This window comes from Eleutherodactylus coqui, chromosome 7 (genome assembly GCF_035609145.1).
Source record: "Eleutherodactylus coqui strain aEleCoq1 chromosome 7, aEleCoq1.hap1, whole genome shotgun sequence".
NCBI classification, from domain to species: domain Eukaryota; kingdom Metazoa; phylum Chordata; class Amphibia; order Anura; family Eleutherodactylidae; genus Eleutherodactylus; species Eleutherodactylus coqui.
The window spans coordinates 55,180,445-55,204,451 of record NC_089843.1 but is presented as its reverse complement, the minus strand read 5'-3'; the positions used below and the strand labels follow the sequence as shown (position 1 = coordinate 55,204,451).

At 41.3% G+C, this 24,007-nt stretch overlaps 1 protein-coding gene across 1 annotated transcript in view; it reads left to right on the top strand.

Moving 5' to 3' along the window:
- The window catches only part of POLN (DNA polymerase nu), a 120,414-nt gene that overhangs the window by 14,697 nt on the left and 81,710 nt on the right, over positions 1-24,007 (top strand). Inside the window, exons 6-11 of the mRNA XM_066574782.1 lie at positions 3,230-3,658; positions 6,359-6,537; positions 11,173-11,276; positions 13,645-13,787; positions 19,933-20,001; positions 22,106-22,166. Of these exons, the coding sequence (XP_066430879.1) occupies positions 3,230-3,658; positions 6,359-6,537; positions 11,173-11,276; positions 13,645-13,787; positions 19,933-20,001; positions 22,106-22,166 (985 nt within the window). The remainder of the gene's footprint in view (positions 1-3,229; positions 3,659-6,358; positions 6,538-11,172; positions 11,277-13,644; positions 13,788-19,932; positions 20,002-22,105; positions 22,167-24,007) is intronic.

Sequence of the window (24,007 nt, the reverse complement as noted above, 5' to 3'; positions counted from 1 at the left end):
GAAAAAAAGTTGCCTTTAAAATGACAAGTTGCAAAAATATGACATTTTATTTTTTCCTCTCTAAATTGCATTAACTCCTGATTGCAGCGATATCGTGATTGCAAGTGTGAAGGCACCCTAATGGGTGTATTTTTTAAAATGCGGTCATTCTGACACTTATGAGCCTTTGCAATTTTGGCTTGGTGTAGGAAAACAAAAAGTTCCTCAAAATGTTAACAATTAATGTTAAATTTGTACGTTTCCGAAATGGTTAAAAGAAGCAACTTAGTTTTTCAAATGTGCTTCCTGAAAAAAGTAAACAGATGGAAATATATATCTTATAAAAAATTTGTACAGTATGGCCTCATGCACACGGCACGTGTGAATTCCGCATGTGGATTTCTGCCACGGATGACCTGCGAGTCATTGCATAAATAAATTTTAAATGCTGGAGGGAGATCGCGGATTCAATACACAGATGCACAGCAGATCATCCATGTGGGGAAAAAAAACGCAAGTCCAATGGTGCCTTCCCCCCATCTTCCTACCTGGACTCCAAGCAACCTGAGAAGTGTCCGCCTACATTGCAGATGCACTGCGGATCGAACACTTCTATAGAGATCAACGTAGCCCATCCGCGTGGAATCCGCGTTAAAATGGAGCATGCTGATATTCATTTTCCGCTTGCAGAATCCGCAAATCAAATCCACATGTGTGCATGGAGCTGCGGAAGCTCATGGTTTCCTATGGGCGGCTTTAACAGTGGATCTCCTGCGCCGATGCCAATCGCGGATATCGCAATTCAAATACACCTGTGTGCATGAGGCCTATGTTTGCACATATTTGACATAGTGCAGCTGAAAATGTGAAAAAAATTACAATTTTTTTCAAAATGTTCCCAATTTTGGCGCTAAATTCTATCTGTCTATTTTTACCACCTAAATGAAGTACAATATGTGGCAAAAAAAAACAATTTAAGCGACCAAATAGAATTATACACGCTATTTAAATATTTCTGACTGACGATGTGGATTCTTGGCGACCTACTGGTTTAAAATTCCATGTTGACCCCTTTGTTTTGTTTCACCCCATAACTTTGCAATCTATTAGCCACTGTAGGCAAATACTATTTTTGATGGCAATATTTGGCCCCCTGCAAGGGGACTTTAGAATATTACAAGCCTATCAATTGTATGATTGTAAAATTCAATAAAAATCTTTGAAACGAAAAAACTATTTCAGCATTACTTGGATATGCAAAACCTTTACTGAGTTATTCTATGTTAAAGTGACACATGTCAGATTTTCAAAATTTGGCTTAGTCATTAAGGCACACACAGGCTTGGTTACTAAGGGGTTAATGTTAAGGGGGAATGTTCGCCTTTGTTTTATTGTTGTTTTGTCTTCTACCTTCTTTATTTATATATTTAGGTATATGTTTCTTCATTGTTCAGGGGTTGTACTGCACTGTCTCAATAAGAGCGGAAGTGTGTTTGGCCCACAAGAAAGTGCGACACCTGAGTAATCTGTGCCTGCTCTGTTCCAATCTCTTGGGTGCATTGAAGTAACAAAAAATTATATTTGCAAGCTTTAGAGGCTACTTTTGCCTGTAGCCTAATTTTATAGCCAAAAAGTGAAAATATGTGATAATATGTGACTGGAGAGTAGTCAGGAGGAAGCCGGGTTGTTGTTGTTAGCAGATGGTCACGGTTGCAGTACAGAGGATGAGACAGGAAGCATAGTCAAGTGCAAGCCGGGTCGTTAGCAAGTGATCACGGTAGTAGTAGCAGAGGAGCAGGCAGCAGTGGAGTTTGATTACAGGTTGAGAGCTCAATAATCACGCACTGAAGGATTGACAGGGCTAGGCTTATATAGGTAGTGCAACCAGGAACAGGGGTGGGATCAGGACCAGGAGGCAGGAACTAGGTAACTGGGAAATACAGAACAAGGCTAGGTTTTCAGCAAGGAACTCTCCAAGTCCTGAATAGTCTAGCAGAGAGCTGCCGACTGGAATTCAAGAGGTCATGGGTTCGAGCCCTGACATAAATAGAAGAGAGATGATATACAGACAGATACATACATACACGATTTTGAGCTGCATTTTCTGAACGCATATGTGAGAGTGGCCTTTGGGTGTGTTCATGTTTTTTTTGTTGTTCTTTTGAACCACAATTAAGAAAAGCACTTAAAAAAACTGCATGCGGAATTCAAAGACCACAAACGTTTTTAAGAAACTGCATACACTTTTAAAAAACGCATATGTTTTTGATGCATTTTTAAATGTGTGTAAAGTGTGCAATTATATACAGGTAGATGTATCACTCATACCAGCAGTAGATAGATAGATAGATATGAGATAGATAGACAGATATGAGAGAGAGATAGATATGAGATACATGGATATGAGAGAGATAGATATGAGAGAGAGAGATAGATATGAGAGAGAGAGATGAGACAGACAGATAGATATGAGATGGATAGATAGATAGAAGAGAAATAGATGGATATGAGAGATAGATAGATAGATAGATAGATAGATAGATAGATAGATAGATAGATAGATAGATAGATATGAGATTGATAGAGATATATATGAGACAGACAGATAGATATGAGATGGATAGATTGATAGAAGAGAGATGAGATAGATGGATAGAGAGATAGATAGAGATAGATAGATAGATATATAGAATATTAATGATAGACAGACAGACAAATACATACATACATATCCCAGGGCCCTGACCACTTCTCTGGGTGAGGAGAGCAGCAGGGCACGCAGACCTGGCCGCCGCACAGCAGGAGGCAGCAGCAGCAGGATGATGAGTCATCATTGATGACATAATCATCTTGCTCTGCTCTGCTTCCTCTCGGGCTGGTTGCACTGCTGGCCACATGATTGGTGTGACATGGCCGACCAGCTGTCATACCTTCTATGTTGTGTCTGTGACTACAAAACCTTCACTCCCTTATCAGTGACTATTCAAAGATGTTTGTGTTTTTGTGGTAGTGTTCTTTTAGGTGCAAATTGTTATTAACATCCATGTCTGTGCCTTGTCATAGATGTATAAATATACATGCCTCTTCGGATCTTTTTAATTTAAGCCTAAACCCTGAGAGGTTCGAAAGCTCACTGTAACATCATGTATTTTTGTTAGCCATTAAAAGGTATCATATCTACAAGATTACGCGGTTTCTCTTACTGGAAATAATGTCTATACTCATGATGGTCTTTGTGTTTTGTTACTAGTCTTCGAATACTGAATTGCACATGAAGCTTCAGGTTATTTCACCATCTCTGTCACCCAGAATTTTGAGCAGGAGAGTTAATGATCCAGATCAGAGCCGACCTTTCATGAATATTCATTCACATATAGAGCAAGAAGATGGAGAAAGTGAAAGACAGAAGAAACTCTTAGCAGTAGCTACAAATGCAGAATGTCTGTTACTTCCTTCACTCAAACTAAAAAGATGTTCATCTGAAGAGCCAGAGAGGAGTTTTACAGAATCTAAGGCTAAGCGAAAATGCACTGATATAAGTGATGGGATAAAGTTGTGGAACATTTGGTCTATAAATGAGGAGGAGCAATGCAGATTACTGGATGAGACCAGGCAGGCTCAGACCATAGTACTGACAATGCTATTTCAGAATGGATCATCACAGCTTTGTTCATCCAAGGTTAGTATTCCCAACTTGCACATTTAATGTGAGATGGATGGACATTAAGCCCTCAAAGACCGCATGTTTATTTTTTTACCCATATGGTGGTTTTATGGCCCCATTTTTTCCTGACAATTTTTAAAAAAATTTATTAAGGGTTATGTGTACAAAAAGCAAAAGCTTTTTTTAAAATTTATAGTTCTTTATAAAAAAAAAAATATATTATGTTTCTGTTAAAATAAAGTATATGAATGAGTTTGTCATTTTGTTTTGGGTATTTTGATATATAAGTTGTATGATTTTGGATTACAGGACGGATAGGACGGCGGTTTAGTTTGGCGTCAGCAGTGGTCGTTTTCTTTTTTCATATATTTTAATTTTATTCTGTAATTTTTCCTTTTACTTATTTTTGTAACTTTGGTTTTTAACATCTATGTCCCTCTTGATGTCATATAACGGCTTCTGCCTCCTCCTACAGGTCCTCGGCTGTGTCTGACAGCTGAGAACCTGACCTGCCGCTGCTAGATTGCAGAAGCTTTAGTTCTGCAACATATATTTACTAACAAACGGGATTAAAGCCCAGGACCAAGCGACATATATTTATGGTGCTTCACAACCACTCTGTACATTCTGATTTCTGCTGACCAAGACATGTGATGGGTGCAGCCAATCAATTGCTAGAGAAAGTCACTGCTGTGGCCAGTGATTGGCTGCAGTCGTCACATGTCCTGGTCAGCAGCAACCAGGAAATACAGTCTAACCCCCACCCATGTGACACTTAATCACCTATCCTGTGGATTGGTGCAAAGTTGTCATTCTGGGAATACCTCTTTAATGGGTTTTTCTCAAGGGAAGTTGAGAAATTCAGTTTCCCTGGCATTCTGTAGAAATACCGCTGTTCCCAGAATCTTATGTCCCAGGCGACCAACAAGAACTTACAAGTGGGTCTTTCACTCCGGACCTTTTTCTATGAGCCAGCAAACAGCTGTTGGCCGGGGTTTTCTAGAGCCAGACCTGACCTGTGTTGAACAGCTTATTGCTGTGGTGGCTCTTTAATTAAAGGCGTTGTCTATGATTCACACTTGATTTATTCCTCTGTCTCTCCGAGTACAGAGCCATCAGAGAGAGTCTGTCTGAGAGCGCATTTGCACATTGTTTGTTTACACGCTGTGTGATTCTGTCTGAGGATTCTGTCACAGGTGCCAAAAACAACAGTGTGACAAAAACCACAAATGGAACCATTCACTGTCGCTAGTCAAGAGGACACCACTGGTGTTTGTTTGACAAGGGCTCCTTTAGTTTCCATTATATTTGGAGTATAATAGTGTAGTCTGGGGGTTACGTCTCCATGCCATTTTCGGCACTTGTGAAGAAACCCTCAGACAGGATCCAACAGAGTGGAAAAAACCACAGTGGGAATGATACCTAACCCAGTGCATACATATATTAGGGTGCGCTCACGGCACGTTTCAATTCTATCCTTATCTTGTACATTAGGAAAACTCCAGACGTATACACTAATGCGTCCATGGGTTCCATTATCAGACGGAGACCAAAAAAGTGTTTTCTTGGTCTCCGGTTGGCTGGTTTTCATCAGGGGTTACATTTTATTATAGGATGGAATTGCGTAGTGGACTACGAGTTTTAGTTTACATCAATGTCGCATTTTCCTTTTTATTATTCTGTCCTAAGAGTAGAAGAATTAAAAAAAATGGAAAATCCTCTTTGCTTTCAGTAGAATTTATTATGTTTCAGTTTGGTTCAGTTTACTTTCATTTTCTTCTGTTCTATCTTTTTTTTATATTTTATGGAAAGAAAAGATTGAAGTGTGGGATTTTTTTCCATCCAAAAAACCAAAATCTGAGGGAATGAAGCTTTCCATTTTTTCCCCCTTAACATTGTACTCAATGCAGGGCGGATACAAATGGAAACTATCCCGTTTGTATCCATTGGAGGTTCTGTATAATTGATCTATTAAATCATACTGAGTTTGTGCCGTTGTAAAGCTAGAGCCAAAAAGGAAAAAAAAAGCGGATCAGTCAAAAACAGATCATAGAATAAGAAACTGATACAAATGAAACCAAACTAGCCAGTTACTGAACGGATCTGTTTAATGAAATCGCCAAAATACCAGATCTGTTCACTTTAGTTTGCATCAAGAAGAAAAATTTTTCCCCATACACCACCTGGTCCTCTCTGCTACTCGGCGTAGTCTTTTCACCAAACCACCATGGATAGTAATATATAGAGAAAATTCCCACAATTCATATTTTTGATCCATTTTTTAAATTTTGAAAAGAGAAAAAAAATCTATTTAAAAACAGATTAAATAATGCAGATGGGAAGATACTCAAAATGTTATGCTAGATGCATGAAAGTCACAGATGCAATACATTTTCTATTGTTACCTATGAGGAAAAAAGTTGCATATGACCTTGAAACTATCGTAGAAACTCTAACATTCTTAGACATTTTGCAATAGTCTGAAGGTCACAAGGAGAACCCAGCTTAAATACAACCTGTCATTCCAGCCTAATCGTAAATTTCACCTTTATTATTCTTCATTCATATGAAAGGTTTCTAGCCTTCTGAAGGATTAGTTATTCACATCTAATTAATTTATGTTATTCTTCATTCATCAATTAATTTAATGGTTTCATTGCTGCATGTAATGATTAATTTCCTCTAACCAGTTTACACATGAATATTTTATCACAGGATGAAAGTACATTATTGAATGGAATTCTAGTTTTAATAATAAAGAAGAGTGACATAAAGAAGAGTGACCTTGTATCTACTGATGCTGAAATCTATCCTCCGGATTATACCTACATTCATATGACTGTAACTGATAATGGCTTGTGGGACAAAGATCAAGTGCAACATAACTTTTTACGGTGAGCAATGCTTCTTATCTTTACTGTGAATGACTGACAACATACTTTTCTGCTCTATAAAGGCCCCCTGCACATGGTAGGAAATTTCGCGGCGGGATTTCCCGCAGAATTTCCGCCTGTGGCCGCTGCCATAGGATTGCATTAGAAAATGCAATCCTAGGCAGACGGCCACGATTTGTCCGCGCGAAATCACGCGCGGAAAACAAATCGCTTCGCATGCGCCGGCTTGCCGGCAGCCGGCATATCAAAGAGCCGGAGCCGCGGAAGAGGTGAGTGCCGCGCTGGTCCCTGCAGGGGCTCGGGTTTGGTCCCGCTGTGAGAATTCTCGCAGGGGATACGACCCAGCCGTCTGCAGGCGGCCTAACTCAACATTCTAAACATTGTATAAACACTTATACACCATGTAACAGTTTATGTATGTAGAACTTTGTAAATGCATTATAATTACTTATCCGGTGTTCACAGTTCTGTGGATTGTTATTAGAAACTGTCAACAAGTTTGACAGACGCTCCCTTTACCTTAAGGGCCATTTACGTGGGATGATTATCACGCAAAATTTGTTGAAACAAACAAAAATGTATGATAATCGTTTTGTCTAAAAGCAAAGCCATCGTTTACTGTTCGTCTACTTTTCGTTTGTCACTCACTTTCAACCAGCATAAAAATCATCGCTGGTTCGCTCAGTTCTCGCTACATCTAAACGCTCTGATTTAATGCTGTGTCGCTTTCAGTGTTTTCCCCTTCACAGCGGCACCCCAGCCACATGTTGTTCAGCACTGCCCCATTTGAAGTGAATTGGGCCAGCTGTATGCCCTTTTCGGATGGCTGGAGAGCAGCTATGCAGATAAAACTCCATCATAGCTGTATCCCCTTCATTCTAAGGATCGCAAGAGACTAAACCTCCACCGATGGCATATTTTAGTGATATGCTACTGATATGGCTGACAGCATCCCCTACTTTCTCCCATGTACCCTATGTTGTCTGCAGCCGATACTGCATCTTATGTCAGTTTCCTGGTCCCCATAGCATGCACAAGCGTGCCCAGCCCGTCTCTTAAAGGGCTAGTGTGTACACCTAGCTTTTTCATCCTTGGTCAGTCCGGAGAAGCCCCTGGCTATGTAAGGCCCCCTTAACCATAGGTAGGTGCCTGAGCAATTGGTCTCCTAGTGTGCAAAGGTGTTCTAGTGTTCTGCCTGCTCTTCTGATTCGACCTGTGCCTGTTGCACTCAGCTTTACTAACTACTCCTTCCCTGACCTCAAGTTTTTTATGGACCACGTTTACCCAAAGACCATATCCCGATTGGTAGGATTAAACAGTGAAAACTGTAGAACAGCTGCAGTCCCTGGATCTAACCACAGCGGATTCATGCCTGCTGTCTTAACAGCTATCACTTTATAAGTTGGGAATATCCCTTTAAGTGGTACTTAACAGTATCCACAGAACCCGGGGACTGCTGCAGCAGGACTGTGCTGTGTTTGCTTACGGTACATGTCTATGGAATTCCATGGGTTTACATGCAACTCTATGTACATACAGAGTACACCACAGAGGTTGCTTTATGGATGGGTGTGTGATAGACATCAAAACACCTCTCAAAGCGGTAACTGAAGTTCTCACATAGATTTAAAGCAAAGTGAAAGACACTTGATTTTATCTGACAAAGATGGAAGCTACCGCAGTTTATCAAACCCCAATTAAATGGCCGAGTGTTACAACTGGCTTTACAATGTAGCGTCACATGATGGCCATTCAAGTACTGTTTGTCATCAACTCTCTTGGTCATAGAGCATGGTCCTTTTCAGATGACCCCCTCCTTCTGATGTCTGTTTGTCATAATAAAGCATATAGTCAGGGCTCCCACACACTTGTGGTTTTTTAACACAAATGTCCATGGGACTTTCTAATGTTAAAACCGCATCACACAAAAACCGCAAAGCACAAACTTGCGATGCGTTTTTAACATTAGAAAGTTCCACTGACATTCGCATAAAAAAATGCAGCGTTAACGCAGCATTAAAAAAAACGCAAGTGTGTGGGAGCCCTCAGATATTGTCTTTGTGAAACAACCCCTCTAAATAGTTAAATGGGCTCTTTCATTAAAAAAGAAAAATTCTCCTTGGGTGAATCTTACTGGTGCCCTAACACCATTCGAGCAAATTTGTATGTCTACGTCCTCACAGAGGCATATGATGTCCATCCTCTACAGATTACTGCTGAATTGGGAGTTGGAGGTCCAGATGCCACCATACGTGGAGACGTGGGAGAGGGAACTTGGGCAGAACCTCCCGCGGGAGGACTCGGAGAGAGCCTGGGTCCTTTGCCAGAAAATTCCACCTGCTTGCAAGGCACAGGAATAAAATTTTGAAATCCTATCCTGGTGGTATAGGACTCCGGATCAATTACATAAAATCTTTCCGCAGATCTCCCGTCTGCTGGAGATGTAACAGAGACAGGGGGGACATGTCCCACATCTGGTGGAGTTGCCCTACAGTATCTGCTTTGCAGAGGGAGACGATGGAAGTTTACAATTATATTGGCAGGTCACAAGCGAAATTGATGATAGAGATGGCTTTACTCTCAGTCTTCCCAGGTTTGATCAAAAAAGCTAAAAGGGGGCTCCTGAGAGTCTTCATTCTTGCGGTCAGAAGAATCATCCCTAGACTCTGGAAGTCCTTTACTCCTCCATCTAGAACAATGTGGATGGAGGAGCTAAATGATGAGCTGAGGGTGGGATAGAGTGGTGCTCATGAGGAGCTGGATTATGGCAGAGCTGGATTGCTTTCCGGTCCTCGGAGAAATTTAGGACTTGGGTGGTGTCTGGTCAGCTTTGAGGTTTGACTCTGACTCACACGAGAGCAGCTGGGATTGGTCGCCACTCTCTCCTAGGACCTCCCCGTCACCCTGACCACCCTTTCCCTCTCCCCTCTACGAATCGTCCTTCTTGTGTAACTGTGTCCCCTAGTAATGTCCTCTGTCTTTGTCTAAATGTTTATTTCTTTTACTATTAGTCTATGTCTTTCTGTTTCTATTATTGGTTTATTGTTTTTCGGTATAGACAATGGAGACTTTTTCTGAGCTCATGGGAACTAAGTATGCTCTTTTGCAATATAACTGAGTTCATGTGCTTAATTGTAATGTTTGAAAAATCTTGAATAAAAATTCTTCTCCTCCCTGTGAGGTTACGCACATTGATTGGCAGTCTTCAGCTTGCTCAGCAATGTACGTTATGTCACAGCTCACGGGCTAGCAGGGGGAGTGCCTATCGGCTTCAGAGATTGCTCATGCGAGCTGTCTCGGCAATAGATTAGAATTCCTTCCTAGGCAGTGACGACTATAGAACAGGGAGACTATAGCACAGGGACGTGACCTGACCCAGCCGGAAGGAATGTGAGAAATGCAGCCTTAACCCCTTAGTGACGGAGCTTTTTTGCTTTTTTCCATTTTCGCTTTTTCCTCCTGCCTTTAAAAAAATCGTAGCTCCTTTATTTATCCATCAAAGTCGCTGTATGAGGACTAGTTTTTTGTGGTATGAGTTATATTTTCCAATGGCACTATTTTTTGTACGATGTAATGTACTAAAAAACTTTAAAAAAATTATAAGCAGAGAGAATGGAAAAAAACGACATTCCACCATCTTTCGGTGCGTCCTGTTTCTATGGCGCACGAACTGCAACAAAAATGACCCAATAAGTTTATTCTATGGGTCAGTACGATTACTAGGATACCAAACTTATATAGTTATTTTTTTTGCTGTACTACTTGTATTTTTTTTTTAAGATATTTAATTTTTTTAAATTATTTTCTGCGTCCATTTTCTGTGTGCAATAACTTTTTTATTTTTCTGTTGACATAGTTGTGTGAGGGCTCATTTTGTGCGGTACGTCCTGTCGTTTCCGTTGGTACCATTTTCGCAAACAAGTGACTTTTTGATCGCTTTTTATTATATTTTTTCTCGGAGATAGGGTGACCACAAAAAAGTGCATTTCGGGCGTTCTTTATTTTTTGTTTCGAACCACGTTCATTGTGCGGGTAAAATAATGCATTAATTTGATAGATCAGACTTTTATGGACAGGGTTAATAGCCGTGATCGGCCGAACGGCCAATTGCAACTATTGCCCGCAGGTGTCAGCTGAAATAAACAGCTGATGCCCACACTGTATGGAGGGGGATAGTGGCGCTATCTCCCTCCATACACATCCTGCAACAGCAGGATATAAAAACACTATAGGACCGTCATTAAGGGGTTAATAACAAGCTGGCCAGCATGCGGTGAGGTGACTTGGGGCACTACAGAAGCTCAGCCAGGAGAAAATGTGGTAAGTTGACTGGGAGGAATCGGAGAGTATAGAAATTTTTTTTTTTTAATGACAAAACCCCTTTAAGCTAGAGCTAAATTGTAATCTATTATCTAGCCATATGTAAATGATGTAATCTTTGTATATTGTAAGCCCCGAGGACAGCGTCTATCTTCTCTCCCTCTGTCACTCATTTAGTTCATGTTTATTGTTCTTGTTTTTGTCTTACGTACATAAAATCCTTCTATATGTACAGAAACTCTGTGTTATGGCACTCTGGTATTATTGTCGCTCTAAAGCTAAGTTCTAAATACCTTTCTGATATTTTGTTTCCAGAAGTGCGCTCCTCCACATCCTACAAAGCAGAGCTTCAGTTATTTGCTTCAATGCAAAGGATTTTCTTCGAACTATTTATGGAAAGTTTATGAACTTCAGACACGGTGAGATGCAGCGGTGTGCTAGCAGTCGTTACCTCGGAGGCTTAGTGGATCCAGTGTTTCCTGTCGTATTAAGGATGCTTTCACACAAGTGAAATTAGGCTGCAGGACGCAGCACAGTTGCAGATTTTGTCAAATAATGCAGATCTAACAGCGGAGGCATTCGGCAGAACATTTTGTGGAATTTCTTACATTTTTTTCCACAGAATTTAATTGCGGAATTACATCTCCTGTATGTTAGGAATTCACAATCATTCCGCAAGACGTCTTTAATTCCCCAGCTGAAAGCTTTTCTGCAGATTTCAATCTTGCAGTTTTGAAGTAAAGATATGCAAATGTTAACAGATTTGGAATTCAAGCCCAATAGGGAAAACATTGTGATACACACTATATGGACAAAAGTATTTGGACGCTGCAGAAAATCAGCAAATATGCAAATACTGAGTTTGCTGAACAGCATGCTGGGAAGGGCATGGGGAAAATAAAAAGCTGCTGATTTTGTAATAACCATTCATCTCATCGAGCACTTGTACAAACTGGAGCGACGGGTATGACCCTGCCACCCACGCCCATCTTCACAACAATCTCTTCTCACAGCCTTACATAAGGAATGGTGAGCTATTCCTGCCCCGACTTACAGAGAACTTGTGGAAAGTATGCCTCGATGTGTTACCACTGCAATATAAGCAAAGGGAGGGCTGACATGTTATCAAATAGAATAATGAAGCACTTTTTCTGAAAAGCATGCAGTATCCAAATACTTTTGTCCATATAGTGTATAAATGTCCGTGCTGAATAATTCTGCCCTGTACGAAAGCACCCTAAAGAGAACTTGTCACCAGGTTCTTGCTGCCTGAACTATGGACAACATGAACCTGGGACAGCTATGTACACTGCGGCCATGGATTTATCTGTCTGAAATGTTGTGGAATTTCAGAATAAACACACTTTGAAGTTTGGCTTGGAAGGGCTCTCTGAGTCATGGAGGCAAACCATGCTGGCCTCTTCCATCCCGGAGCATGTAGAGTGACTGCCCCTTCCCGTTTTGTATATAAGGAGGGAATTGTACATGATCTAGGCAGGGAGAGTCCGGTGTGGCCCACCTCCATGACTCGGAGCACCATTCTGTGTCACACTTCAAAGTATGTTTATTCCCAAATGCCGCAGCATTTCAGAATAATAAATACACAGGCTTAGTCTACATAGTTGTCCGTGGTTCAGGCAGCATGCATCTGATGACAGGTATAAAAGTCACTAGTATTGTACATGGCACATGATATTTAGGAATGGGAAAGAGGGATGGCTATTAGAGATTGTAATAGCCATCCTATTGTGCATTGGGGAAGAGCTTCAAGTCACACCTCTGGTAAGATGAGATGTGTAGGTAAGTTGTGCTTCACTTTTCATTGTTCTATTATATAATTTAAGTTAATATATCATAAGATTCTCTGTTGATATCAGATAGTAGATCATTGGATTACGGATGGATAGCCCATCCGTTCAATCTGTCCAACTACAGAGGCACCCAGTAGGTTACAAGAGAAAGACAGTGCTACCTATTACCTACTAGACCTACATAAATTAATATGCTAATGGTTCCCAGGGTTTAGGATTACTGGTTGGTTGGCTCATCAATGAGGGATTTTAGGGTAAATTCACGCATGACAGATTTGTTGCAGAAATTTCTTCAACTGTCTCTTTTTAATCTGAAGACATTGCAGAAAACCATGTGCTTGCTGCTGAACCCACCTCATTCAGATGAGTAGAACTGATTATCAGTAGAACAAATCTGCCATGTGTAAATCTACCCTGAGGCCGCTTTCACACGAGAAAATTGTGTGAGATTTGTGCATTTCGTGACGCATGGGAACATGAGCAATTTTTTTCTTTTTCATATTTTTTTCTTTTTCCCACATTGTGGTGCCTGGAAAAATCACGGCATATCCTATCTTTGGACAATCCCTCGGAACACATCGCCCATGGAAAACACATTGCACAGCACGTGATGTTCATGCGAGGGCAATGCAAGGTTTTCCCATTGAAAACAAGGGCAAACACTTGCCGATCCTTCAACACTGGCTGAAAGCGGTACCGGAGGATCACAACTGTACTGAAGTGATGGGCGGTGTTTTTGACACAAAACCCTCGCATCCTTGGGTGCATTGCATATTCCCAAGAGCGGTATCGGCCGAGTTTCATGGTCCAATATCGCACTTGGCCGTGCGAAACTAGCTTTTGAGGGCCACAAGGCAGGTTCAGCTCATGTTTATATTTTCTTCATTGTATCGTGTTTAGTTAGAAAAGTAGAGCATTATGTTCTTCAGATAGAGTCCATGTGATATTCATTGCTTTAAATTTCTTTTTTTTTTAGTGGCACCCAATGTTATCTTAGATCCGAGAATAGCAGCTTGGCTTTTAAATCCAGCCGACAGTAGTTCTTCCTTTGAAGATCTAGTGAGCAAACACTGCTTAACTTTGGACGAGGGTGCTACAGGCAGCGCTCCAGATGCTCGGGTTTGTATAAGTAGTTCTGCTGTAGTTCTAAATGCATTTCCACAATCACTTGGACACAACAGTTTAGGTGTACAAATATATGTATGATGGGACATAAATGTACAGGTACTACATGGTGAAGGAGGGCTCCACCCTTCGGATATTGCCTTTGTAGTTATTAACAGAAGTTCCCTGTTGCTTCTCAGTAACCATTTGGACAGAGCCACTTTGTTGCTCCTATGCACACAAGCACCACTGAACTATGTGGATTATGGCTTAGGATCAGTCAGGCATGAAACATATTCATCTACTTTTAACTACAAATCCAGAGACCTTGTGGGTGTTTTATATCTACTCATCAACAATGGTTTCTTTTCACTCTGAGAGTTCAAAGGATATTGCAAAAATAAATGTGTGAAGACTGAGGCTTTGATGATGTAGAAGTAGGGTAAAAAGGTTTCTGAAAATATACAGTATGTTCAGCTTTAAATGCCTTTTTATGGAATACATATGTAATTAATCTCCTTATAAACTCGAGTTACTTTGTAAGTACATCACCTGTTTTGCAATGACCCTGAGGTATAGCCTATGTTATATCCCAGAGCTGCACAGTATTCACAATCCCATAGGTTGTTAATTGGAAGCAGTCAACAAGCTTGTTAGCAGACATACCTCTTGCAGCTCCTATAAAGCAGGGAGCAATTAGTTCTTTTTACATCAGTGTCTGCTGGAAAGATAACACTTCCCAAAATACAAATTAACAGCAATTTCTAAGGGTCCTTTCACAGGGGTAGATTGTCAGGTGCTTTAGTCCCAACAGTCGTCCCAGCGCTTATCGCTCCTATGATTCAATACAGAAGCAATGATTGCTCAGTGAATGTAAGTAGAGTAGGATGGAGATTTCTTCCGACTGTCCGCCCCCGTTTACGTGGGATGGTCGTCAATTAATTTTTATGCCTGCCTAAACAACGAACAATAAGAGAACAAATTATCGCTCATCATTTAGTGGCAGTTACACTGAACGATTACCGTATATACTCGAGTATTAGCCGACCTGAGTATAAGCCGAGTCAATAAGTTGCACCACAAAACCACAGCTTGCGTGCGGCAAGCTGCTTTAGAATTCTCCCCGCTGTCATCTCCCTGCTCGGCTTTTAAATCCCCCACTGTCAGCGCTGCGGAAGTAAGCGCTGTGATTGGATCGAGCGACGGCCAATCACAGCCGGCGCTCAAACCAATCACAGCCTGACGGCAAGGGATGACAGAGCCAAGCAGAGAGGACGGTGGGGGATGACAGTGGGGAGGATTACAGCAGCTTGCCGCACCGCCGCCGGGGACACAGACACCGGATGGGAGGTGAGTATGGAGGTTTTTTTTTAAACCCTTCTCTGACTTGAATATAAGCCAAGGGAAGCTTTTTCAGCACAAAAAATGTGCTGAAAAACTTGGCTTATACTTGACTATATAGTTCAAATTCTCACAATCCAGCAATAATCTAAACGATAATCGTTTTGTTTAACAGGACCCTAAGAAAATATTCAAGGAGTTTTCTAGGAGATTCCGCATTGCAATTCTGACTCTGCTCCAGTTGTCCACACAGCAGTGGCTTGACATGCTGTATTTGTAATGTCACTTTCTTGCAGCAATGTAATATACCCAAAACTTTGTAAAATTTGTAGGCCAGCAAAAAATGTTGTGAGATTAGCAATCATTAGCTTACACAGTTGTGAGTGCAGCTCCGGGCTAAAATGCAGACTGTAACAAGATAAGATGACAAGGCAAAGCAGACGTAGGATCACTTCAGTGCAGTGTGATTGGCTGTTGCGGTGATATATTGTCACGTTAGATATAGTGAAGTAAACTTTAGACTAAGGCCTCCCTCACACAGGCGTTTTTGTACAGCATTTAGCGCTGTGTTTTCAGCGCTGTGCTAAACACTCTACAAGGCTCCCGTTCATTTCAATGGGGCTGCTAAGTGGCGTAACTATAGGGGATGCGGTTGCACCCGGGCCCAGGAGCCTTAGGGGGCCCATAAGGCCTATCTTCTCCATATAGTAAGCCTAGTGCTATGAATAAAGCATTATAGTTAGGGGCCCTATTACAGATTTTGCATTGGGGCCCCGAAGCTTTAAGTTACACCTCCGGGGCTCCTCACACAAGGCTGAAAACGCTGCATTTTGAAAGCATTGCATGCTCTATTCTTGGGCGTTTTCAGCTGTGTCTCCCATTGAAATAAATGGGCAGCTGAAAATGTTATAAAAACAGCGTTGAAAAACGCAGTGTTTTTGCAAACGCCCTGTGTGAGAGAGGCCTAACAGTGTGTGTCAGAAGGGGCTACTTTGGTGAAGGGGGGCATAGTTACTGAAGAGGATACATTGAAAAGATTTTTAGCTTGGTACTGTGGTCACAGGGGTTTGCAGAGGGAAGACCGCTTACTTTTTGTAAAATAAACTAATTTTACTAAGATTAACAGGTATATACCGTAACAGTCCAGTAGAGGGAAAAGACCCCTAGAGCAGGACCAAGAAGTATGAAACTTGCCCTGCGGAGTATACACAGTAGCTGAGTTTCGTAAGATTCCATATCAACAAACAGTCATTAAGAGAAAAGAAAACAACCTGCTAATGAAATACATAAATCAGAAAGCCACTGATGGTTTAATAATAAGGTGCCATGTCCGTCACACAAGGTGCTATCTCCCGACTCTGAACAGGAACACAGAGTTGAGTACAGAAAAAGAATGAGAAAGCAAGGAAGAAAAAGAAGGTGAAGAAATAAAAAGTAGAATGTCTTTGGGCAGCATGTATGAATGTTGTAGTACCTCCCAAAATATGATATCCCGGTCAATTGGGATTCCTTATAACATAGCCATCCCTGCCAAGTGTTATAGTAGCTGAAAGCAGTGTCTTCAGAGTTCCGTACGACACAGAAATCCATTACTTAAATCCAAATATTTAAACTCAATTATCTCTTCCGCTCGCATTTAAATAAAATGAGTAACAGCGCACAAGTGTGACCACCGATTCGTTCATACGGGAACCTTTGGCAGCCCTGTTCTTGGGATCAGTGGAGATCCCAGCAGTCAGACCGTCACCAATTAGAAAGTTAACCCCTTTCTTATGAATAGGGGATCATTTTCTGTCTTGGCACAGCTCCTTTAACCCCTTCCCGCTCCAGGGCGTACATTTAGTTCCTGGAGCATCGGAGTATATATGAAGAGAGGTCGCAGGGCGACCTCTCTTCATACAGCGCGGGCGTCAGCTGTTTATTACAGCTGACACCCGCGGGCAATAGCCGCAATCGGCCGTTCGGCTGATTGCGGCTATTAACTCTTTAAATGCCTCTGTCAGTTCTGACAGCGGCATTTAAATCCCCTGAACGAACGGACCCCCCCGCGGTGAGATCGGGGGGGGGGGGGCGTGCCGATGTCATGGCAGCCGGGGGCCTTCTGAAAGGCCCCAGGGCTGCCTTGAGAAATTGCAGTATGACGTAATGCTGTAGCATTACATCATACTGCAGGAACGATCAAAGCATCACATATTGTAGCCCCCCAGGGGGACTTGAATGTGAAGTAAAAAAAATCAATAAAGATTTTTTAGTTGTAAAAAAAAAAATAATAAAAGTTTAAATCACTGTCCCTTTTGCCATATCCTTAATTAAAAAATCTAAATAATAAAATAAAAATACATTTATGGTATCACCGCATCCGTAAAAGTCCGCTCTCTTAAAGTAGCACATTATTTACCCCGCACGGTGAACGTCGTCCGGAAAAAAAAAATAAAGAACGCCAGAAATGAACTTTTTCAGTCGGCCTGTCTCCCAGAAAAAAAATGCAATAAAAAGCGATCAAAAAGTCGTATGTATTCCAAATTAGTACTAACGGAAACGTCAGGATATCCCGCAAAAACTAACTAACTAACTACGTAGATGGAAAAATTCTGAAGTTATTGCGCGCACAAGATGGCCACAGAAAATAATTGAAAAAAATTAAATGTCTTTGAAAAAAAAAAAAGAGTAGTATAGTAAAAAAAAAAAAAACATACAAGTTTGGTATCGTAGCAATCGACTGACCCAAAGAATAATGTTATCCTGTCGTTTTTGTTGCCGTTTGTGCGCCGTAGAAACAAGACGCACTGAAAGATGGCAGAATGTCGTTTTTTTTTTCATTTTACTGTACTTAGAATTTTTTAAAAGTTTTTCAGTACATTATATTGTACATTAAATAGCACCATTGAAAAATACAACCCGTCCCGCAAAAAACAAGCCCTCGTACAGCAACGTCGATGGATAAATAAAGGAGTTTCGATTTTTTTTTTGTAGGGAGGAGGAAAAAACGAAAATGGAAACAAAAAAGGGGCCGCGTCATGAAGGGGTTAAGCCTCGTACTGGATGTCTACAAGACTGTTTCTTGATCGTGCAGAAAATCCTCCAGACTGAGAAACCGTTTCCTTGAGCAGGAAAAGAGATACAGAACTACTGCAAGACAATTTGCCGATTTTGTTTTGTCAGTGGGCAATTTAAAGGGAATCTGTCAGCCACTACCCTATAAGCTAATCTTAGAGACTCAAAGTAACTGGCATACTAAATCCAAGAATGTAAGTTTTAAATTCGCCTTCCTCATCATTCCCTATGTGTCAGTCAAACCTGCCACTGAAAGCTTCCAACGGACTACATGGTGCGTACATAGAATGAGTGGACTGCATAGCAGGCATCTATGAAGTCCACAAAATGCATTGCAGTGGTAGGTTTGAGAGCTGACAGCGAGGAACGTTGGGGAAGGTAAGTATTTCAGCAACTTTGAGCCCATAACAAGAGTTTGTAGTCTGTCTGCAAGCGGTCTGTTTCCTGCACTTATCAGCTCCATGTATAAGTGCACTGACCCAGCAACAGTTGATCTGCAATCTACCATACTTGGAAAGTAGATAACCCATTTTAAGCATGGGCTAATTAGGTTTAATATGTTTATCAATTTTCAAATGAAATCAGTACAGGTAGATGTAATGACATACTTATTGAGTATTACTTTAAGGTTCGCTCCACTGAGTACCCTGAACAGGAGATCTAAGCCAGATAACAATAAAGACTTTCCAAGTCCAGTTGAGGTTCAAAGAATTTTAGAGGCAGTCTGGTCGCAATAAAAACCGCACCGAAAAGTGCATTGGTGAAGCCATGTGTGTTTTTACTATGTTTGTAGTAACATCTGGCAACAAACGCACGCAGTTTTAGAAATACATTTTTAGTGCGGTTTTTATTGCAACCAAACTGCCCCTTGTGAATGGAGCCTAAGTGTCAAAATGGGACTTTCCAGCAGTTATACAGGTGAACTTCTGTCCGCTGCCGAAACGTCATGAAGTGTTTGTGGACGAATCCTTATAATAAGGTGGCAACCCATACAGTGGAACCTCATCATGCAAACGTTTGCAACCTGTAACACCAGAAACAACGAGCACAATGTTGTTATAACAAGGGGTAAGTAAGGCTGGGTTCACACAAGGTAGAACTTCCGTGTTGACTTTCGACACAGAAATTCTGCCTGCATTCTTAGGTCTGAGACTCAGCAGTGAAGTGGACCAGATTTGCAAAAATCTCGTCCACATGCTGCGGACAAGTCGTGTGGAAACTGACATGCGGTGCGGAATTCAAATCCACGGCATGTCAATTGTCTCAACGTTTCCGCCGCGGGCTCTTTTCTTTTTATGAGGAGAGATGTCCGCAGCGGAGTACAGGCGGACAAGCCGCTTCAAAACCGTGGGTTTTGAATCAGCCTTTCCGCTGCAGAAATCTCACAGAATTTCCCTGTGGTCCCGCTGTGGACATTTTGTGAGATTTACGTCCTATGGGAACCCAGTCTAAAGATGGAAGTATAAAGGAAGACTAAGAAAGTCATCCTTTAAGGAAGTGGGGGAGTATAGTGAAGAGAGAAAGAAAAGTCCTAAATACTTAGACAAATAAATAAGTAATAAGAAGGAATGGTAATTACGTTGTTGGCTTCCCTGTAATAGATAACTCACCATACTTGGAGAAATTGATTATTTAAGGTGTTGCACATACATCTGCATATGAATGTATACTGCTATAGTTACATTGGAGGACTTCTGAAGTATTCTAGATGTATAGTAACAGCTTCATCGCTTTTAGTCTCCTAAATCTACGTTGTGTGTTCCAGCTCCAAAACACTTGCAAGAAATTGGTTGTTTTATACCGTCTGATGGTGAGCCTAGAATGCAGACTTCGGGTAAGAAAAGCACTGTATACTATCACAACATGCAGGACACACTATCTACTGTATGAATATTCCAGTGGGTAAGAGATATAAATATCAATGAAGGATCAGCAGTGAAGGACATGTTTTGTTTCACTTAGGTTCCTGTCACACACTGCTGCGGTTGAGAATTGCTATAAAAAAAACTCGTTTGTGGTTATACATCCATAAATGTTTCTGCATACATCGCAGATATTCTATTGACTTCAGTGCAGAAAATACCACATATGGAGTATGTTGCAATTATATAAAAAAACACAGCATGAAGTATAAACATTCATAAAACCACAATGGGAAAAAAATATGCAAGGTGTGAATGGGAATTGTATCATTAAGTAACACTGCTGTGGTAATATTCAACAAAAAACAACCTATATGAAGCCGACTTTACAAGACGTCATAAATGACTACTTAAAGGGGTTGTCCAGTTGTAAACTATTTATGGCCTATCTTCATGATAGGTCATCAATAATAGATCAAGTGTGGCGTGTCATCTAGGACCCCTGCTATTCAGCTGTTTACTGGTCAGTGTGCTCATGGTCTGATTTCTGCAGGTAGTGGACAGCTCCGTTTTCTCTGCAGTGGCCAGGCTTGGTATTGCATATCAAGTTCCCATTTATTTCAGTGGGAACTTGGCCTGCAGTACCACTGTAGGCCACTGCAGAGAGAAGAGAGCTGTCTGCTTCCTGCAGAAATCAGCTCTGTGCACAAGCTCAGTGGTCCAGAGAACAGCTGATCATCAGGGGTCCCTGGTGACACACCTTCGACAATCTTCTATTGATGTCCTATCCTGAGGCCATCCATAGTTTATAACTGGACAACTCCTTTAAGGTTTTTAGGATGGGTGCAGTTTTTACATGTTCTTTTTTGCTTGTAACCAAATCTAGGAGGCTGTATAACAGCACATGGAGAGCCATTCAGCTATGTTTTGTCAGAGGCTGTAATAGGCTCTTTCAGCTGCTGTATGAGGACATATTCTCTACTAGAAGCAAGGCTTCTAAAAAGAAAATACATTATGATAAAAAAAGAAAATACATGTAAATTATGCCATCCGATTGTTTTTTTTTCTTTTGTGCATTGAATCTGAGAGAGAACAAGCTCTGTGTACAACCATGTTAAACTGAAGGTATACTCTGGTTTAGTAAAGGTCCCATGTACCCCTATGGGAGGAATAAGGAAAGCATCATAACATTAGATGAAGAGAATCTGATTAAATGGGTTGTCAAGTTCACCAACAGTAGTAGATTAGCAGGGCCTATCACCAGGGATCCTCACTGATCTGCTATTCTCTGATATTCTTGCTTGTGCACTGAGCCAATTTATGGAGGAAGCAGACAGCTCTGTTCCCACTGCAGTGGCCTGGCTTTGTATTGCAGGCCAAGTTCCCATTTTGCAGGGAAAATACTATTGATGACCTTTTCTCAGGATCAATAGTTGATCGGCTGGGGCCCAATAGCATTTTACCTGGAACACCCCTTTAAAGACATTTTCACATGGCCAAGAGAGTCGTGCGAAATTTGTGCATTGTGAGAGCACAAATCTCGCACGAATATGAACCCCATTCTTTTGAACGCAATGTCAATTGCATAATAGCTGTGGGTTGGACGGCCTCCGTTGACTTCAACGGAGGCCATCCATGCACAGTCCGCAGCAAAATATAGCATGCTGTGATTTTTTTCCTCTGCTCGCGGAATACGTAATTCCTATCCGCGAGTGTGAAGGAAAAAGCGAAAGTACGTACTTTTCAATGCGTGCCATTTGCTGCGGATCCTCCACGCAGACACCGAACGCGGATTCTGCAATAGGAATCCGGTTGTTTGGAGCCGGCCTTATACTTCCTTCTCCATAGGTTCCACGCCTAACAAATACTGAAGCAACATATTGACCAAATACTGCCAAAGGAAAGCAGCCTAATTAAAATGTATTTTTAACCATATTCTATACATCTTCATGTCAAGAAAGGATAATTATCACTAATTAAAAACGAAATAGCTTTTGTCGCAAAGCTACAGTTGGGAAGATTTATCTTGAAGGTCAAATGATGATTATGGTAATGATTGTTATTAATGTTTTGCAGGCAGAAGGACTGTGGGATTTGTTTTATAACATTGAGCTTCCACTTATTAATATTCTGGCTGGTGAGAATTGATATTCTTTTTAATTGTGCTGATTTGCTTTTAATTATATAATGAACAGAATGATATGTTTTAGGGCTCCCTCACAAGTATTTGTTTGTAGCGTATCTCCCATGTGGCAGCATGTGTGCAATGACACGCTATGATATGCGTACTTGCTGTGTGCTGACAATCTCCATACATTATCTTGGCATGTATGCGCATGTAATACGTGCCAAGATGGTGCATGCGGGGTTTTTTTTTGTGCGTGCATTTTTCGCGTGCTGTGTGTGTGAGGCAGGATTGAAAGTCAATGTGAGATCGGTACCGTGTAATACGCGGTAACATACACTCATGTGAGAGAGACCTTAGGGTGTCCATGCACACTGTGGCTTACTTGCTTTAGTCCTCGTTCACACGAGCGTGGTTTTAGTGCAGTATAGGTGCGTGAAAAGATCACGTCTAATAGTACCAATGGTTTCCTATGGAAATGTTCAGATAAAGGATTTCTAGACGTGAAAAAAAAACGCACCTAACAAAGATAGGTCAAAGCTCACATCTCAGGTCCGCGCTGCGAGAAAAGATAGGACCTGACCTATCTTTGGTGCGAGCTGCGCTGGAGTTTCCATAGACTCCTATGGGAGCTGGATAACATGCATCACGCACCTCCTGATCGTGTGACTCTGGAATTTTACAGCTAATTAACCTCAAGAATTAATAGCTGGAAATCACCCGTTCACGTGTTTAAGTACAGCCGCGATCTTTTCACACGCCTGTACTGCGCTAAAACCACACTCGGGTGAACAAGGCCTTAACCACAAGCACATCGCTGCTAGTTGCTGTCAACACATGTATTTGCTATTTAAGTGCCGCCTAGCAATTAACATTGATCCACATGCTGTTACAGCAGATCACGCAGCATGCACCCCTACAGGAGCAACATGTCATGAGTGAGATGATATCATATATATATATATATATATATATATATGGTTTGGGAAGATCAATTATATTTTCAGTTTTTTTGCTGTTAAAGTAATCAAAAGTATTTATAAGTATGTAATTTCAAGTTTAATATAAGGACAAGGAAATCTTGCAATGGCAATTTTAGGCCTTGTTTACATCCGCGTTGGAAGATCCATCTAGAGCCTCTGTTGCAGATTCTATCACTTTGCCAGAAAGAATAACACGCTATGCAACACTATTTTTTACCAAGAAAATTTCAGACACCATAATGAATCCCAACAAACCTCATTATGAGGGCTCTTTCACACGAGAGTAGGCGTTTTTACGTTTTATTGTCCATGCTGTACATTGGCATGAATGGACGTTTCACCGCGATCACGGCCAGCATTATCTCACCCATTCACACGACTGTGAGTGTCGTCTTTAGTGAACAAATCTCTTGCACCCCAGAAAACCCTCGTTCTGCCAAAATCCTCAGGATGACTTCCAATGCCTATACAGAGGCACCTGTAAGCTTTTCACAGAGTTGGACGCTGCTAAACTGCCTCCCCCTCCCTTTCTTTGTCCAGCTCCCATAGGAATCTGTGAGAGCCACTGCCATATATCTGGTAAAAGATAGTACCAGAACCATCCACTGTATATATGCGTTGGCGTGTATTTCGGTCCCTTATGTTCCATTTTTGATGGTTCCACATTTTTACGTGCCGAATATTCGCCCCATGTGAACAGATGCATTGGAAACCAATGCCTCTGATGGTCGTATATATCAGCCAGGTGTTAAAACGTCGCCGTTGAATAAAGCCTAAGGCCGGTTTTAGATGAGCGTTTGGAAACACATCCGTAATACGGATTCATATCACAGATATTTTCCAGATAACGTTACAACCGTATATCATCAG